Consider the following 19,842-nt stretch of genomic DNA (forward strand, 5'->3'; position numbering starts at 1 on the left):
GAGAGAAAGAGGATATGGCATTGGAAAATGACAGGATCATAGAAAGATTTTGGTGTTTTGATTTATGGGCGATATGTGTGGGAGTGGACACACCTAATCTCTTTGTCCCAAAGAAAATAAGGATATGAATGCGTAACGGGTTTATATTTTAGGGTAACGTGGATGGATTGATAACACCAATACAATAACGTCGAAAAATTACTCCACAGAAGAGATTGATGGCAGTGGCCCATATTGTGACCCCTTCTATTTGTTTTGGAGTCTAAAGTCTTCGTTGCTTTATTTATTGACCTGAATCATTTTGTTTGCATCCTCTCTTTTTGGGATAGTGGGAACAATAACAGACTGCTATTACTCATAGAAAAGTTCATATTCCTTGTCTGCAACAGAAATGGAGAAGGTGAGAAACAAATGGAAGAGACAGAAATGCCTGAAGCTTATGATTATCCTCTTCAAGCTGGAACACAAAAATAGGCTGTTCTCCATTTCTGAAAAGGGTTCAGACTGAAAGGACACACACAAAGGGTGCAAGTGCGACTATGGACACTGGACAGAGCATTTGAATTAAACCCTAGTGTACTGATTTCATTTTTTAGCAAAAAAAAGTTTTTCTGTCAATGGGCTGCTCACGGCAGTTAAAATTCAATTACTCTATCTTGCTCTGAAAATGAAAAAATAAAAATAAAAATTCTGGTTGACTAGAGGAGCTAGCCTAGTACGATAATGAGCCCATGCTTGTTGTCTGGGATTCACAAAAACAACTTAGCCATAATAATGTCAAGCTACTTTTAAATATGTTGTGTTTAAGAATTCTTAAAGTCATCATTTGCGCAAAAGACCCACTAATGCTTGTTGTCTGGATTCGAGTCCTAGCATCCGTATAGTGTGAGAGTTTAGAGAAAAAAAAAATAAAAGAAGTCATCATTTGCTGTTGGAGCTGGTCGGACAAAGACATTGGATGCAGTTGATATAATTAACCTCGCAGGTCTTAGTGGTTGGGACTGATTAAAGCAACTCGTCTAACACTTTATGTATTGACAGATCACTTTTTTATTGTTGAAATATTCATATATGGTGAATAAAACAATTCCGAAGCAGTGTATTCAAGTGGCCTATGTTGTTGTTGGCTTGCAGATTTTCTGCATAGAGAAGCAGATGTTTTGGCATTTTTCTTTGAGATATTATTATTTATACACTTTTGGGCTAACCCATTAGGCAAGAGGCGGCCATAGAGATGGAACGCATTTGAGAAATTGCATCTCAGATCTCAGAACACTGATAATTCGGATGGAAACTAAAATGGGAAAAAGATGATTTCTGTCAAATGCAAACTCCATTTTGTAACGCACATTAGGATAATTTCATAACGGCCAACAATGGACAAATACTTTGCATATAATCATAGGGAAGTAGGGAATCTTAATTGAAGAAATAGCTATAGCCATTATATTGCCTAATTGCAGACAGAGGCAATAGAAACTTGGGAGTCCGCAGCACAATACTGATGCAAGACAAGACAAGATATAAGGAGGCCTGTGAAGTATAAAATTGGATGGATTTGTTTCCATCTTAATGAGGTAAGGGTTATATTACTCCATATCTGAATGGGGCATTCATGGACTTCGGAATCGACAAAATGCTCGAAATTATAGCAACTACAACCAGAGAACATAAAAACCAAATACTTTCAATCTCCCTTTAAAGCTTCTAGCAAATAAGGAGTTCAAGGATTTGGTCTGCACTGAGGGTGGGGTTATGAGCCTAAGGCTACTTCCCTATTTGCTGAAAAATGTAAAAGGCGATGATTTTGGAGTGCCAAAATCACCCTCAAATTACGTCATGCACTCTTCATTAGTGAGTGGTAGAGGAGTGAGGGTGTTGAGATTTGGAATGCCAAAATCATCCCCCAAATGTAAATACCTTGCACTGTAATCCTCAAGAAAATACTATATGAGACTTTTGATCCCATTTGCAACCAAATGAGTGAACTTTGTGCCAATGCAGACCCAAAATTACAAGTACGCATGTGCAGTTACTTGCAGTTAAACATAACTATCCTATGTCAGGCATTAGACTAATGATGCACATCCGCGAAAAGAAGATAACCGAGAACAAACTTTTTATATAAGGAGAGGGGAATTCGAACTTAGGGTCTTGCAAGTATCACTAGACTAAGAGGCCCTCTAGTTGGTAACCAAAAACAACCAGAGAGACCATAAAAAATAAAAATAAAAAACACCAGAAATAAAACCAAGATGTAAACTGGTGAAAAATCATGCACTTGTACTTCACAAACAAGTAACAACTATTTCTTATAGAGAGAGACCATTCTTACAACATCAGCATGTATCATGTATCTTCAACTACAAGGAATATAAAAGCAAAAATAAGAAAGCTCAGAAAGACATAAGCTTGGGACCATTATCGGGCATACCCATCCCAGCAGCTAAATCAGCATCCAGCTGGGTATGTGGTGCTTCCATCAGCAGCTTTACACGCCTCCTGTGACGCTTTGTCTTGAAATGGTCATCCCTCACCGCTGCATTATTGAAGTATCGGCTGCAATTTCAACATCAAGTTACTTACTTTACCAACCCAGCTAATAAAAACTAGTATTGGATATGAATTTCAAAGCTGGGTCTTTTTTTGCTATTCTGCTCTCAGCAACCAAACAGACAGATAAAATTTTACATTGAAAATCAAAAGGCAAAAGAATAGAAAAGCTGTTCTTGCGGTTTTCCTCCCCATTTCATCAAAAAAAGAATAGAAAAGCTTACTCGCAGTGAAGGCAGTAGAATTGACCCATCCCAGGGAGATCTTGATCAGGAGGCAATGGCTTCGTCTGCTCATCTGCCTTATTCAGACCATCATACACCATATCATCACGTGATCAAATTCTCAGTCAAGGTACCAATTCACAATTCACAAATTGAAAATGCAAATAAAAGGAAAAATAATAATTGAGTGATAAAACAAAAGGATATCTTTGACGAGAAATTTGGCGCGGCGGTGGGTCTTGTGAGAGTATCTCCTTTTCTTGACGCTTCTGTGTGGGCACTTGCCTCCCATTTTTCTTGGCTCCGAAGTTTAGCTTCTGTGACTGCGAGTTGGGATTTCGTTTGGCTTCACTGGAAACCCTAGAAAGTAAAAGAGGGGATGTAATACGCGGTGCCGTTTCGAAGTTTATCTGGACGACTTGTCGGTCGCATCGTGACCTATAAGAGCCCAATTTGCAGGCCCGGATGATATAAGAGATTTGCTTGTGTTTAAGAGGGATGAAAGCCCAGTTTTCAGGCCCAATAATATTTATGAGATTTCTTTACGGAAAATACTTGGTTCTCCGCGTGAAAAGAGTTATTCCTCCTTACAAATCAATCACAGTCTGCCATCTATGCATAAATTTTTCTTTTTGTAATTTTAAGGAGCTACTTTTGCATATGTGTCAAATTGTGATTGGTATGTAAGGAGAAGCCAAGTAGTGTTTCTATCTCTACAATGCGAGTTCACATTACATTACATTACATGTGAAATGGTTCACAATTCTCTACTGGAGTATAGATCAATACGCCGTTACATGTGAAATGGTACACCATTCTCTATTATAGTATAGATCAATATCAAGTTATTCATTCATATTGAATGCGTGAATTCTTGTTGGATGGAACCATAATGTATATATACACTCCGTGTAGAATACCTTTTTTGTGAAATGGTACACCATTCTCTACTATAATTATCTGCCCATCACGTTCATGTGTGTAGAAACTCTTTAATTGATGTTTTTAATGAGTTATATGTGTCAAATTATAATTTACACACGAAGTATGAATGACTTTGAGAATTCTAGTAAGTAGCTCTTGAGAATACATGCATTAATTATCATGCAAATGGGATCAAATTAAGATATTATATTATGTCATACAAAATAAATGGACAGCAGCAGGGCCTTGTATAATTGAAGTATCCCATTTTTCAAATCAAATAATAAATTGATTGACCAGTAATTCACTGTATTACTGGTTATATGAATATATCTGATAACCGATACCTGATGAGCTAATCTCGCCTAATTCTTTTTTCTATTAATTAAAAAGTTACATGAATATGAAATCATGGGCAACAAAGGACACCATCACCAGGACCCTCCCCCATTGGGCATAACATAACCAACATCTGTCAGCTCTGTATCTTTAATTCCTGTCATTGTCTTTTTCCTGTTGTGTGTTTTTAATTGCTTCTTTTTTGGTGTGTAAGATCATTTTGTTACCACCAAAGGAGAGTTATTAGAAACTAACACTCAAACCACAATATTAATCGAAAAAGTCAGCTAAAACAAGTAAAAAGTCCAAAAGACAGAAACCTAACAAATTAACCAGAATTAACTTTCACCATGAAGCACAAATCATCATGTACTTTAGCAGGAAAGAAAAAAGAAAAGAAAAAGAGAAGCACAAGTCATGTATACCCTAAGGCAATTGAAACCAATCCATCTTTATATGCAACTCTTCTTCTCCTTTTCTTCTTGTTGGAGAAGCTTGTTTGTGGTTTTTGTTTATTGTTACCGTATTTGTAGCAATTATATATATGTTGCAAACCGCCAATAAAGATTTGTTGACAAGATCTTGATATTTGTCTATATGTGAGATATTTTACCAATTTTAGTTCAAATGTCATAGACTTTTTTTCTTTCTTTCTTTTTTGGGGCATCAAATGTCAGATTTTAAGTGTTTGTGGCTTCATGTAGTTCAATGATCCTCAACCTAATGACTGCAGAAAAGGAAGCACAAGCATCTTGAAAATACATTCATAAATGTTTTTGCTCGTAAAATTGAAACTGCATAATAAAGATTGTAAGTTTAAAGCTTAACCTACCAAACTGGTACGGATATAGAAGAACACAACTCACACTATACTATACACGATCGATCAAAGAAACAGCCACAACTTCAAACTTCCATCATTTTGTATAAACATCTGTTATAAGGACAAGTTTCAAAAAGACCAACAGACAGCATGACATATGAATCTCTAGGCATGCAGCAAACTAGAAACAGCAGATTGAGAACATTCAGGAAAGGAAAAGAAAAAAGAGAAAAAAACATTTCATCAGATACACAAACAATCTCAATGGAAAGATTATCTTTACTCTTTCTTAATGACAACAAATGGATATTAGAAGCACCCAAAAACAGCAAGAACGGAATCAAGATTGAGGACAGAGCTATTAAGTATCAATTTCTTACCTTAGATAGATATGGAGCACAGATGATAGCCCAAAAGTGGAATGTTTTATCCTTCGAATACCTTTAGAGCTGAGAAAAAACCAAGAAGGCATTTGTCTGCACTTACACTTGCACCTATACATGGATCTCTGAGTTCATCAGTGCATGAGAAAACCAGTAAAGACCAAAAGAGGTGCAGGTGCAAATGCAGATAAATGAAACCATCTTGGCTATCAAATAAAATAATCCCACCACTAATCAAAACAACACAAGCCTTGCTCCATTTAATGAGGTGTGTGAAATTGACATATATATATCAAGTGGAAGAAATTGCAAGTTGAAGAGAATATTGAGACAGTAAATTTAAAATCGTACGGTAGATATAGTAATTTGATTGATGGTTGTTTCTGGGTAAGCATAAGGCTTTAGGGTTGGCAAAAGCATATCACTTGTAAGTTGTTTGAGAGAGAGAGAGAGAGAGAGAGACCACTGATCACAGACCACGTGATCTAAACGACGGGGCACGTGGGACTTGAGATTTGAGCCAATTATATGAGAACACGTACAGAATGTACTCATGCCCGTCCACTCCAAACTCGTGATGAGAGAGAGTAAAATGACCATGGTGTTTTTATCACGTGGCATTTACCACCATTCAGCTGAGGACCACGGGCCACACCCTCCAGTCTCCTCCTCCACTCATCTCATCTGACAGAACACGATACTAAGGCTCGTCAATGGGCCAGGTCGAGCTAGCCTTGCCCAAATTTAATGGGCTTGGCTGAGTTGGGCCGGACTTGAAAGAAGAGAGAGAAAATAACGGGTCAAATTGGCCTGGGTTTTTTTAAAAAATTCAAAGCTCAGGCCCGACTCATGAGCCGGGCTTGAGAAAGCCCATCGGGTCGGGACATGCCGAAATGGGCCTACTTCATTCGAAAAGAAGAAGAAGAAAAGGAGAAAGAAATAACATGCCATTCAAAAAGAGGCACTCAGCTGCATCATAATTAGACCGTAACACGTTTTAAGAAATAATTTTAAAAAATAATAAGTATCAAAAAACTATTTTTTTTAAAGGATGATATGAATAAATATGCAAATGCTTGGTGATAGATTGAAGAAAAGCATGATTATATTTGGTGGTATGATTATGTTTGGTGATATGATTATGTTTGATGATATGATATGTTGTTCGTCTTATTCTTGATATATATAATTGTTGTATTAATAATTGACACAAATTAATGTGCTAATCATCCAATTATAAACTAGGAATGAGTAAAGAAAAGTAAATGAAATGAAACAAAATAAGAAACCCAAAATAAACACAAACATCAATTTCTATCACCACTGTATCGCACTGTATCACCATGGTAGCACCAGTTTATCACGTTTTAGGTAGAGATGATTTATGAACTTCCTCTGTTTTTCAATTTCGATATCTGTCCAGTTTTTGACCTATAACTTTTCAACAATTTATGCAAATTTTGTGTTCTTTATATGGTTGGATTCAGCACAGAAAATGAAGAACACAACGCTGATCAAATGTAAAAAATGGATACGAAAATGAGCAGAATTCAATGGAAACAAACACAATGTTTCAAACAAGTAACACACACAAAAATGAAAGAGGGGGGTTTGTGATGCAAGTGATATAATCCTAATCCTAAACCCTTATTTATACATAATTATATATGTATGCGGGCCTAACAGGCCGGTATTTCTTGGGCTTAATCGGGTCGGGCCTATGGGTTGGGTTGGGTTGGATTGGGCTTTAGACATCCAGGCCCAAGCCTAGCCCAGCCCAAAGCCCATAACAGGTCGAGCAGGGCGGGCCCCCATCGGCCCATGAGCCCGCAGGCCAAATGATGAAGCCTACACTATACAATACAACCCCCATCAACTTTTATTTTATTTTTATAACCTACAACAAGTTCAAAGCAAGAGCGGAGTCAGGAATTTTTCGATGAGTGGGCTAGCTAAAATAAAGTATACATTAAATCATATAAACCACGTTAAAAGTATACATTAAATCACATAAACCACGCTAAAAGTATACATTAAATCATATGTTCAACAATAATTAAAAGTGTACTTATTGAAGTTGTGCCCTGTGATTCTTGAGGGAGTTGAAATATTTTATTATTGCATCTGAATCGATGTTGTCAGCAAATTCTTTTTCAATGTAGACAATCATAGAATATGCTAGAAACTCATTCTCCATCTTGTTGCGAAGAGCTATTTTAACAAGTTTCATAGCTGAAAAAGCTCGTTCAGTAGTTGTTGTAGAAACAGGGAGAGTTAGCACAAGACGGATCAACCTATCAATCAAATGATATTTTTGTGACCTTTTCGTTTCAACTAATCCCTGACATAATTCAGAGAGAGTAGACACATTTTGAAGTACAGGATGATGAGGTACATATTTGATGCAGCAAGTTTAGCAAATACATACATGGACCATTGGGATCACGTTCATGCATGAGGAAAGTCTTAATAACCTATATTAAATAAGTGATTGTTGTCCATCATAATGTAGCCAGATAAGAACACATAGAGATGTAATTCTTAATCTAAACTAGAGTTTGGGAAAATACAATGATTGTCCTATTGCAAAATTGTCAAGAGAAGCCAAAAGAAAATCACAAAATGCATACACTTACACATTCAAAATCTCAAAACTTCCCTTATTGCACACTCGACTTCTTTCCACCACTTGCAGGCAGCCTCGCTGCTGTTCAACACGACGAAGATAACACTCGGTCCTTCTTCATCAACTGTAACAACGCAGGGGCTCTGTTTGTCCATGCCAAAGCTGATGGTGTCACTCTCTCTAACATCAAAGGCTCTCTATGTTCCTGATCTTGTCCACTCCTTTTCCCTCTAAATGGTGTCCAGAACTACCAAGGCACATCCAACCCCTTGCTTGCAGTTCAAGTAACTGAGCTTGAGGATGGTGTCTTCATAGGCTGCACCATGAACCACACAGTTGCTGATGGCATTTCCTTTTGGGTACTTCTTCAATTCTTGGTCTGAAATATCTCGTGGTTCGATTTTTGTATCAAAATCACCTCTTCTTGAACATTGGTTTCTTGATGGTACCAATGCTCCGATTCGAATTCCCTTCCCAAATACTGATCATGAAGATCAAGTCTGTGATAAACTCATCGACAACATCCCGGCAGTACCCTTACTAAAAGAGAGAATCTTTCATTTCTCAAGGGAAAATATTACTCAGTTGAAAAGCAAAAGCCAATGCTGAGATTCAAATTTCGGACACCAATAGGAAATTTTCCTCTTTACAAGCAGTCTTAGCTCATCTTTGGCGGTCCACAATACGTGCTAGCATTGGAAATGTTGGCCCTGATAAAGATCTAGTTACCGATTACTCATAGGTGCTAGACCAAGAATGAAGCCACCACTGCCACAACAATACTTTGGCAATGCACTTCAAGCAGGCACAGTGAACATGAAAGCAAGGGAGGTTCTAGAGCGTGGGCTTGGTTTTGTGGCTTGGGAAATGAACAAGATGGTGGCTTTGCACACAGAAGAGAAACTGAGAAGCTTCTTGGAGTGTTGGGTGCAAGAGCCCAAGTTGATGACATTAGAAAACACGACTGCTAATGCTTTGGTCACAAGCAGCTCACCGCGGTTCGATGTGTATGGCAATGACTTCGGCTGGGGAAGGCCGGTTGGGGTGAGAACCGGTGCCAGGAATAAGTCACATGGGAAAATTACAGTGTTTGCTGGGGTTGAAGAAGGTGGCATTGATATTGAAGCTTGTCTTTTGGCTGACACCTTGGAGGCTATGGGGAACGATTCAGAATTCATGGATGCGGTCACAGTCTAGCATATAGGCTAAATACTTGGCTAGCTTTATGACATGTTTTCTTTTGCATTCACCAATAATCAGATCTGACGGTCTTGATACTTTTCTCCACTTATGGCTTTGAGTGTTGGAATGTGATGCCCATCGTTTTTCTCAATATTCTGAGAGGTGTTTTCTTTTCCCTATGTTTTTCTGCCTGTTAACAATGGAAGGGAAAATCAATGTGCTTGTTTGTTTTTTTGGATTGATATTTATGCTTTATGTGCGCCCTTTCATGAAATTTGTTTCTGATTATCATTCTAAGACAAATGTACCAAAAGCGTATGCTCAAAACAATAATCCAAATCCTGCCCCATTTCAAAACAATAATTCAGCTCAATCCATCCTCCCAGCGTAGCCTAGTGCATAAATTCATGTCTACCCCTCCAACCTTTGATCCTCTGCGCAAGAGGAAAAAAAAAACACATGGGAGGCATCACGGTGTTCTCAACATGTACAGTAAAAGTAGCAGGTCATAATGCTCAAAGTTGAGTTAACTCGATGGGACCTCCAGTTCCTTCTTTTTGATCTCATCCAAACAGGCCTCCTCTTTCACAAACCCAAAAACCTTCCACAACATATTCAACATCTTAAAACCTCCCTTTCTCGAAAAATTGACTTCCTCCTCGCCACCACTGAACATGAGGACGAAAACACTTTGTCCTTCTTCATAAATTGTAACAATGAAGGGGCTTTGTTTGACCATGCTAAAGCTGATGGTGCTACTGAAATTGGTACTCAGGTGAAGGGGATAAATTAAAAACCCAATTTGAAAGATCTATGACAACAATGATCAAATAATCGTGGAGACAATATAACTAGTCAAATACTTGTCATAGACTTATAAACGAACAAGCAAAGCACAGACTCATCACAAATCAATATAAGAACCTGCAGGCCTAAAAGATAACTACATGACAATCTAGGCACTCAGAAGGACTCGTCAATCTAGGCACTCAGAAGGACTCGTCAATCTAGGCATTCCCTCTGCTAGCAACAATTACAGTGATAAGTGTGTGAATAAACTTCTTCTAAAGTTTTATTGAAATTTTTTATATTTTTTAAAACAATTTTTGTTGTTTTTAAACCTTCGATATTTAATATCACCGACATTGAAGCTTGTCTTTTGTCTAAGACCTTGGAGGCTACTGGGAAATTATTGAAGAGCACATGGATACAGCGTTCACAGTTTAAGCACATGGAAATGTACTAAATAGTGTTGGCTAAAGCCTAGACAGTCTCCTGTCCCTATTGCAACCACACGTACAAATGAAGCATTGAACAAAAAAAAGGTGCACGGTCTTGTTGGTTGGAATGCTGAAGCATTGATTGAACACAAAAAACACATGGGCTTATTTACCTGTGCTTAGTATCCCACTCATGGGCTTAAACTAGATTACATATATTTTGCACTCATATACTTTACCAAAACACAAGTCTACGACAACGCATCCTAGAAATTCATTTCGATCAAACTTCCTGTTCATTTCAAGGCAAAAAGTTCACTTCATCCTCCCCGCTTAGAGAGATGAACACCTCGTACAATGTGTTGGTGACAATAATAAATGTTTTTTTTGGTGCCAGATGAATTTTTAACCATGGGATGAGTAAACATCTGAGGGCCATTTGTTACACAAGTTTGGACTAAATTTAGTACAATGTTCGTTTCATCTAATTCTAGTCTTAGATGAGATTGCTATTACATGATCCACCAAAAACACATCCTTAGGAGGGGACTACTAAACCCATGTGGAAATAGGATTAACTAGTCTCATGCTCACTAATGTATAAAATGTATATATTATTATTATTATTATATACCCATATTTATATATTATATTATATTGTACTTACATACACATATACTATAATATACATATATATATATTATATATATATATATATAATATATATATATATATATATAATATACATATACATATATACACTTATATTATTATTATAATATACCCATATACACATATACATATTAATATTATAATAATAGTATACATGTATATACACCTATATACACATATATTATATATATAATATATGTATACATATTTTATATATATAATATATGTATACATATTATATATATTATAATATACATATACACATATATACATGTATATTATTATTATAACATATCCATATATATTATATATTATATATTATAATATATATATATATTATATGTATGTAGATATACATATATATTATATATATATATATATTATAAAATACATATATACACATATACATAATATATGTATTTATACATAATATATGTATTTATACATATATATATTTTATTTTATTTTTGAAAAAATAAAAAAATCTAGACCTAATCCAAGCATACTCCAAACGCAAGATAAGTGTTATCCAACTTAGACCATGCCGAGCCAAGCCAAGACAGTCCCTAAGTATAGTCCATGACAAGACAGTCATGTGTAACAAATGAGCATAAAGGTGTGTCAAAATGTGTGTGCCTCTTATCTTATATATATATATAACTTAGGTCTACCCCTCCAACCATTGAGCCTCTGCAAGAGAAAACAAAGAAATAAGAGCAAAAAAACATGGGAGGCATCAGGATCATCTCAACAAATACAGTAAAAGCAGCGAGTCATAATACTCGAGCAATTGAGTTAACTCCATGGGACCTCCAGCTCCTTCTTGTTGATCCCATCCAAAAAGGCCTCCTCTTTCACAAACCCAAAAACTTTTCACAAAATATCCAACATCTCAAGGCCTCCCTTTCACGAACACTTGACTTCTTTCCACCACTTGCCGGCCGCCTCGCCGCCATTGAACACGACGAAGACAACGCTTTGTCCTTCTTCATCAATTGTAACAACGCAGGGGTTCTGTTTGTCCATGCCAAAGCTGATGGCGTCACTCTCTCTGACGTCAAAGACTCTCTCTATGTTCCTCGAGATCTTGTCAACTCTTTCTTCCCTCTAAACGGAGTTAAAAACTTCCAAGGAACTTCCAAGCCCTTACTGGCAGTTCAAGTAACCGAGCTTGTGGATGGCGTCTTCATAGGCTGCACCATCAACCACACAGTTGTTGACGGGACGTCATTTTGGCACTTCTTTAATTCTTGGTCCGAAATTTCTAGTGGTTCTTCTGATCATGTCTCAAAATCCCCTGTTCTTCAACGTTGGTTTCTGGATGAAATCAATCGTCCCATTCGAATTCCCTTCTCGGAACTTGAGGATCAAGTCTCCGGTAAACTCATCGACAAGATCCCAACACCGAATAATCTAAAAGAAAGAGTCTTTTGCTTCTCAAAGGAAAAAGTTGCTCAGTTGAAAGCAAAAGCCAATGCTGTGATTGAGATTGAAAACACCAATACAAAAATCTCTTCTCTGCAAGCAGTTTTAGCTCATCTTTGGCGGTCCATAGTACGTGGCAGCAAATATTCTAGTGACGAAGAAACTAGTTACCGGTTGCTGATAGGTGCTAGACCAAGAATGAAGCCGCCATTGCCACAACAATACTTTGGCAATGCAGTTCAGGCCGGGGCAGTGACCATGAAAGCTGGGGAGGTTCTGGAACGTGGGCTTGGTTTTGTGGCTTGGGAAATGAACAAGATGGTGGCTTTGCACACAGAAGAGAAACTGAGAAGCTTCTTGGAGTGTTGGGTGCAAGAGCCCAAGTTGCTTACAGAAGACAACATGGCTGCTAATGCATTAGTCACAAGCAGCTCACCGAGGTTCAATGTGTATGGCAATGACTTTGGTTGGGGAAGGCCAGTTGGGGTGAGAAGCGGTACTGGGAATAAGTCATATGGGAAGATTACAGTGTTTGCTGGGTTTGAAGAAGGCAGTATTGATATTGAAGCTTGTCTTTTGGCTGAGACTTTGGAGGCCATGGGAAATGATTCAGAATTCATGGATGTGGTGACACTCACAGTGTAGCTCTAGATGCATTGCTAATGCAACTTTTTAAAATAAAAAATATTTAAATATTTAAATATGCTCAATCAAGTTATCATTATCTTTGGCGCCGTCTAATTCGTATTTTCGTAATCATTTCTTCACAGTATTCACTACAGAAAATTGCATTCCTATAGTGGATTAGTACGGACACTGTACATCCATTTTAGTCCATCCATGCACCCTGAATATTGTGATACAAACACCTTCACGATTGAGAATGAGGTAAACTAGTCATGTCAATTCTACCCAACCCCGTGGATAGGTGAGTTATACTAGTTGGCTATGATTGTGCCCGCCTCCTCCACTCGAATTTGAACCCTTTTCTAATTAAACCCGTGGATATGAGTTATACTAGTTAGATATATCGGTGTGCCAGCCCCCTTCCAGATTAGAGAGTCGTTTAAAATTCGAAACAATCCGTAATGTTGACTGTCACAAAAGGACACTGAAGGTGATAAACTAATGGTGCCAAATCCTGAATAAGAGGGTAATGGTCTACAGTGACAATAAGCTTCTTCGTACCAGATAAGCAACACTTGTACGTCTCTACATTCATTCCGCATGCAATATTCTAGTTTATCGTAATGGTCTAATGGTGCCAAATCCTGAATAAGACGGTAATGGTCTACATTAGTTTATCGTAATGGTACATTAGTTTATCTTAGGACAATAAGTTTCAACACTTGTACGTCTCTACATTCATTTCACGTGGAATATTCTAGGAAAATATTGAAAGATGTGTTAAAAGGAAATAAGATTGGAAAAACTTTCTCTTATATTTCTCCAACTAAATATAGAATTACATTATTGTGTTTACAATAAAGAAATTAATTACAACAGAATAGTCAATTGTACAAACTTAATTATGAAATAAATCATAATCTTAATAAGGAGGAATAGCTCGTCTCAACAAGATGAATAAAATTATGAGTGCTGCTAAACGAACCCTAAAATTAATTGAGTACACCCTATGATCTATGTACACCCTAATATTATAATCAAAATGTAAAATTAACTAAGAATACCTTATTTAGCCACCAAAAATACCCACAGTACACCTTAATACACTATCACACAACACCCTAATACCATTCAAGAGCGGCTGTCGAACACTATCAGACCACCAAACCCACCTTGCTGTCAAATACACTAGTATTTTTCATCTTCGTCTTTGCTCTGAGTGAATATTGGGATAACATATTCCTTTCCCATTTTGTTGGTTTTGAGCATTTCTAACCATATCCATGTGTTTTCCTTTCACTTTAATTTGTCGTCAAAGTTCTCCACAGCTCCAAGTTGCTTCATAATCCATCAATTCCTATATATTTATTTTTTTCAATATGAATGAGGATTGAACTGGGTTCTTCACATTGGAACTTTCTCTTATATTTATTCTCCAAGTAATTATAAAGTTACATTGTATTCACAATAAAGAAATTAGCTACACCAGAATAAGTCGATTGTACAAACTTAATTATGAAATAAATCCTTATCTTAATAAGGATGAATAGCTTATGTCAACAAGATGAATAAAATTATGACTGTTGCTAAACAAACCCTAAAATTAATTGAGTACACCTTATGATCTAAGTACACTCTAATATTATAATCAAAATGTAAAATTAACTAATAAGTACACCCTATTTAGCCACCAAAAATACCCCAAGGACACCCTAATACACTCTATCACACAACACTCTAATACCATTCAAGAGCTGGCTGCCGAACACTATCAGACCACCAAACCCACCATGCTGCCAAATACACTATTTTTCATCTTTTTAATCTTCGTCTTTGTTGTGAGTGAATATTGGGATAACATATTCCTTTCCCATTTTGTTGGTTTTGAGTATTTATAACCATATCCATGTGGATTCCTTTCACTTTATTTTTTCATCAAAGTTCTCCATAACTCCAAGTTGCTTTAGAATCCACCAATTCCTATATATTTATTTTTTCAATATGAAGAAGGATTGAATTGGGTTCTTATTAAAATTATATTTGTTTCATAATTTAATATATATTTTTTGGTCATTTTATATTAGAATAAATTAGTAATTCAATAAATAATTTGGTAATAGGTTGTACTCAATTAATTTTAGAGGTTGTTTAGTAGCACTCTAAAATTATTTACCGATTGCATTATTGGTCTATCACTGAAGTTCCAAATAATTTGATGTTCTAAAACTATAGAGTGAATTCAACAGTGTAAAGTCATTCCAACTTCTTTGAAAATCATTTAAGTATATGTTTTAATTTGTAGGTTGTCCGTTTTGTTTCCTTGAAAAGAAAAAAAAAATCATGTAATATAATGATGCATGACAATTAAAACCTACTTTGCTTAAGTTGAAGAATTCGCTTTACGCGTTAAATTGCTCAATGAGAATCTGCCAGACATACTGACCATATTGATCCAAAGTTGAAAACGAAATGACTGGACGTGTTCCAAAATGATAAGTAACATGAGAAAACAGCCATGTGGATAGTGTCTTAAGAAAATGGGATTTGGTAATGGACGCATACTAGTGCTCTTTTTCTTTTTTCCGCAGTTAATATTCCAATTGATTTCTTTGACATTTTCCTTGTCTTTCTTATCATTAATTTTTGTCACTTTTCTCGTGACCATATTCAACCAATTAGTAAGCATGGTGGGTGGCAGCTTCTGGAGACCAATGCTAGTTAAGGAGTCGTTCCTTCTTATAAATTTGATGTGGAAAAAGTACAAAAGAATCTTTAGTGTTAACGGTGTTTAGCTAAGGGAAAAATAATTTTGATTTGTGGACCAGTAGTCTTAAGTTTGAATCCCTATGACAGACTTTGGTAGTTATGTGTGAAAAACCCCCTGCTAGCCGTAACAATCAACATTTGGTAACTTGATTTTCAATCTGTTCCAAGGCGAAAACAAAATAGTTGGGCACGTAATGGTAATGCCTTTAGAAAATGGGATTTGTCAATGACCACGTACTCTTTCTTTCTTTCTGCATCCACATATTTTGTTTGTCATGTTTCTCTGTCTTTCTTATCATTTTGGTTTTGGCCAGCTGAAGGAACTGAATCAGTGGTTTTGGAGATGGAATTTTAGGACGACAAGGGTAAGCTGCCGTCGTCACGAAAAAGAGTGAATTGATGTTTGAGACCACGTGGTCTTTGGATGATGGAAATGCTTATGCTATCCTCACTTGTTTCATTTTAAAAGAAATTTTCCGCTATTTAGATAGTTATTAGTCATAATTGGCTAATTAGAATGACAGGGCACGTGTCTTCCCTCCCTGAGCTTAAGGCGGCCCTGCAGCCAGTTCAATCCTTCTTCATATTGAGAAAAGAAATATATATATATATTATATAGGAATTGGTGGATTCTGAAGCAACGTGGAGCTGTGGAGAACTTTGATGAAAAAATAAAGTGAGCTCAAACCCAACAAAAATGGATATAGTTATAAATGCTCAAACCCAACAAAAATGGTAAGAAATATGTTATCCCAATATTCACTCACAACAAAGAAAAAGATGAAAAAAAAATGAAAAATAGTGTATTCGGTAGCAAGGTGGGTTTGGTGGTCTGATAGTGTTCGACAGTCAGCTCTCGAATAGTATTAGGATGTTGTGTGATAGAATGTATCGAAAGCTTTCTTCATGGAAGCCATTGATGAGCTCAATCAAGCTTTGAGAGAGAGAGAGAGAGAGAGAGAGAGAGAGAGAGAGAGAGAGAGAGAGAGAGAAATATTGTGAAACTATTTTTCTCATTAGATGAAAATTACAGAACTTACAATTCAAGACTTATATATATTTTAGCTAACTAACTAGCGAATTAAGTTAACAAAAACTAACAGCCAGCTCATCCCTCATTAACAGACACGTGACAGAAGGTATTGAATCATGAGTTACAATATGGTGGTTTGGGTTGTAGGCTAACATCCCCCGTCAAGATAATGCTTGGGGGACTAAGCATTAGATTGTTTCGAAGATAAGAAAACGGAGAAGTATGCAGGCCTTTAGTAAAGATGTCAGCAAGTTGATTACTACTAGGGATATGAGAAACCAGCAGATCACCCCGAGTAACACTTTCATGGATGAAGTGAAAGTTGATCTCGATGTGCTTAGTGCGGGAGTGAAACACAGGGTTGCTAGCACGAGCTAGAGCTGAAATATTGTCACACCAAAGGACAGGTGGACGATCAAGAAAAACATGAAGATCACAGAGGAGTTGGCGGAGCCAGGATAACTCAGCTGCAGTGATAGCAAGAGCCCTATATTCGGCTTCTGTTGAAGAACGAGAAACTGTGCTCTGCTTCTTTGCACACCAAGAGATAGGATTATTGCCAAGAAATACAACATACCCAGTCGTGGAGCGTCGATCATTAACATCACCTGCCCAGTCTGCATCGGAGTAGGCTTGTAGATGAGCATCACCAGAGGTGAAATGAATACCATGGGTCAGAGTACCAGCCAAGTAGCGCAACACACGTTTGACTGCAGCAAAATGTGTATCTGTAGGTGTATGCATAAACTGGCAAAGAGTGTTCACTGCAAAGGCAATATCAGGCCTGCTGAAGGTAAGGTATTGAAGACCACCTACTAAACTCCTATAGAGTGTAGGATCAGATAGAGGTTTGCCATCAAACTTGAATAACTTTGTTGTAGGTAAACATGGTGTAGAACAAGGCTTGCATTGTGTCATACCAGCTTTAATAAGAAGATCAGTGGCATATTTTGATTGGTTAACATGAATACCTGTGAAAGTGTACTGAATTTGAAGTCCCAAAAAATAGGTTAATTGGCCGAGATCTTTCATATCAAATTCACGGCTTAGAGCTGTAACTGTTTGCTGAATCAAGACACCATTATTACCAGTCAAGATGATATCATCGACATACAATAGAAGAACAAGAAGATCACTCCCAGAAGCACGAACAAACAAAGAGGTATCAGCCAAGGATTGAATAAAACCAAGAGTGAGCAAATGAGTAGTGAAACGCTCATTCCAAGCTCGAGGAGCTTGTTTCAACCCATAAAGAGACTTCAATAATCGACACACATGATGTGGTTTAGTGGAATCTTCAAAGACCGGGGGCTGTTGCATATATACTTCCTCATAAAGTACACCATGAAGGAAAGCATTCTTAACGTCAAGTTGTTTAACAGACCAATGATACTGAGCAGCTAAAGCAAGGATCAATCGAACTGTAGAATGCTTGACAACAGGACTGAATGTTTCTTCATAATCAAGTTCAGCCTCTTGATGAAACCCTTTTGCAACCAACCGAGCCTTGTGCCGAGAAATGGAACCATCAGCATTTTTCTTGAGTTTGAACACCCATTTACATCCAACAACATTCATGGAGGGTTGATAAGGAACGAGATTCCAAGTATGCTGTTTTTCAAGAGCTTGAAACTCATCTACCATGGCTTGAGTCCATTCTGGAACCTTGGCAGCTTGTGAATAAGTTTGTGGTTCATGTAAAGGAGAAGGACCAATTGTTGTTTTGGCAGCCAAGAAACCATGTCGAGATTTGATAATTCCAGACTTGGAACGAGTCTGCATAGGATGTGAGTTAACTGGTGGAGCAGGAAGATCCACAATTGGTGGAGCAAGAAGATCCACAATCAGATCCAGTGAAGAGGATTGGGAAGAAGATGCTTGTGACTGATCCAGAGCATGCTCAGTAGAAGAATATGACAAGGCATACGGAGAGGAAGGCTCTGCTTGTACCTAATTTTGTATAAATTCTGGTGTCTGATCCTGTACATACTCAGTAGAGGAATTAATAACATCAACAGAAGATGAGACTTCCCTTGCACTAGGTACTGGACTTGCTAATGAATTAGTAGAAGAAGTAGCCTCTGGTAAACCATCAAGTTTATGAGTAACACAAAGGTGAAGAAGGTAGATGAGGTCTATGAGAAAGGGAAGGTCTTAGTGGTATCAAATCTGGTGGTTTGGTATTGATTGGGGAAGAAGTATTTTTAAAAGGAAAATAATCCTCATTAAAGATAACATGCCGAGATATGTAAATGCGATCAGTTTTAGGGTCCAGACAAAGATAGCCTTTATAATCCAAAGTATACCCCAAAAATACACATTGTGCAGACCTAGGTTGCACCTTAGATTGAGTATAGGGTCGTAATAGAGGATAACATGCACATCCAAACACCTTCAAAAGGGTTAGATTTGGTTCTTTGTGAAACAGTTTAGAGAATGGAGATTGCATACTTAAGAGCTTACATGACATCCTATTAATGAGATAATTGGCTGTGGATAATGCATGAAATAGGTATTTGGATGGAAGAGCAGCTGTAGTGAGAAGTGTAACAGCAGTTTCCACTAGGTGTCTATGTTTTCTTTCAGCTCTTCCATTTTGCTCAGAGGTGTGAGGACAAGACTTATGATGCAAGATCCCTTTTGAACTAAGGTAGGTCTGAAATTCTTTGCTAACATATTCACCCCCACCGTCAGTTTGGAAAGTCTTAATAGAAGTAGCAAACTGATTCTCAACATAGGCAAGAAAATGAACAAAAGTAAAGAAGCAATTTGATTTCTTTGTTAAGGGAAACAACCAACAAATTTTGGTACACTCATCAAGGAAAATTACATAGTACTTATGACCATGCAAAGAGGAATAGGGAGTAGGACCCCAGACATCCGAGTGTATCACTTCAAAAGGTATTTGAGACACAACATGTGAAGAAGGAAATGGTTGTTTACACATCTTGCCTTGTAAACAGAAGCTACACATATGTGGTAAAGTAGGGGAAACAGGAATATGAGCTTTGGGTAACATAGAACTAGTGATATCATGAGATGGAT

The 19,842-nt window shown here is 37.1% G+C and overlaps 2 protein-coding genes and 1 pseudogene across 2 annotated transcripts; 2 read left to right on the plus strand and 1 right to left on the minus strand.

Moving 5' to 3' along the window:
- Positions 1–2,287: 2,287 nt before the first annotated feature.
- LOC110765761 (zinc finger (C2H2 type) family protein) lies at positions 2,288–3,156 on the minus strand. The gene is made up of 3 exons (XM_021968990.2): positions 2,985–3,156; positions 2,778–2,886; positions 2,288–2,559 (listed from the first exon to the last, which is right to left on the minus strand). Exons 1-3 carry the CDS (start codon positions 3,067–3,069, stop codon positions 2,397–2,399), a joined length of 357 nt encoding a protein of 118 aa, XP_021824682.1. The 5' UTR covers positions 3,070–3,156; the 3' UTR covers positions 2,288–2,396.
- Positions 3,157–7,617: 4,461 nt separating this feature from the next.
- LOC110766296 (putative acetyltransferase At3g50280 pseudogene) lies at positions 7,618–9,544 on the plus strand (annotated as a pseudogene).
- Positions 9,545–11,603: 2,059 nt separating this feature from the next.
- On the plus strand, positions 11,604–13,066 carry LOC110765768 (uncharacterized). The gene has a single exon (XM_021969001.2). It carries the CDS (start codon positions 11,673–11,675, stop codon positions 13,014–13,016), a length of 1,344 nt encoding a protein of 447 aa, XP_021824693.1. The 5' UTR covers positions 11,604–11,672; the 3' UTR covers positions 13,017–13,066.
- Positions 13,067–19,842: the final 6,776 nt, after the last annotated feature.

This window comes from Prunus avium, chromosome 7, assembly GCF_965620075.1.
Source record: "Prunus avium chromosome 7, drPruAviu1.hap1.1, whole genome shotgun sequence".
Classification (NCBI taxonomy): Eukaryota; Viridiplantae; Streptophyta; class Magnoliopsida; order Rosales; family Rosaceae; genus Prunus; species Prunus avium.

Excerpts from the sequence above, each read along its gene's own strand:
- LOC110765761 (XM_021968990.2), bottom strand. The coding sequence starts at position 3,069 with ATGGGAGGCAAGTGCCCACACAGAAGCGTCAAGAAAAGGAGATACTCT. Across the intron at positions 2,887-2,984 it reads CGCCAAATTTCTCGTCAAAG|GTGATGATATGGTGTATGAT; the intron begins ATATCCTTTTGT and ends GAATTTGATCAC. Across the intron at positions 2,560-2,777 it reads TTCTACTGCCTTCACTGCGA|CCGATACTTCAATAATGCAG; the intron begins GTAAGCTTTTCT and ends TTGAAATTGCAG.
- LOC110765768 (XM_021969001.2), top strand. The coding sequence starts at position 11,673 with ATGGGAGGCATCAGGATCATCTCAACAAATACAGTAAAAGCAGCGAGT.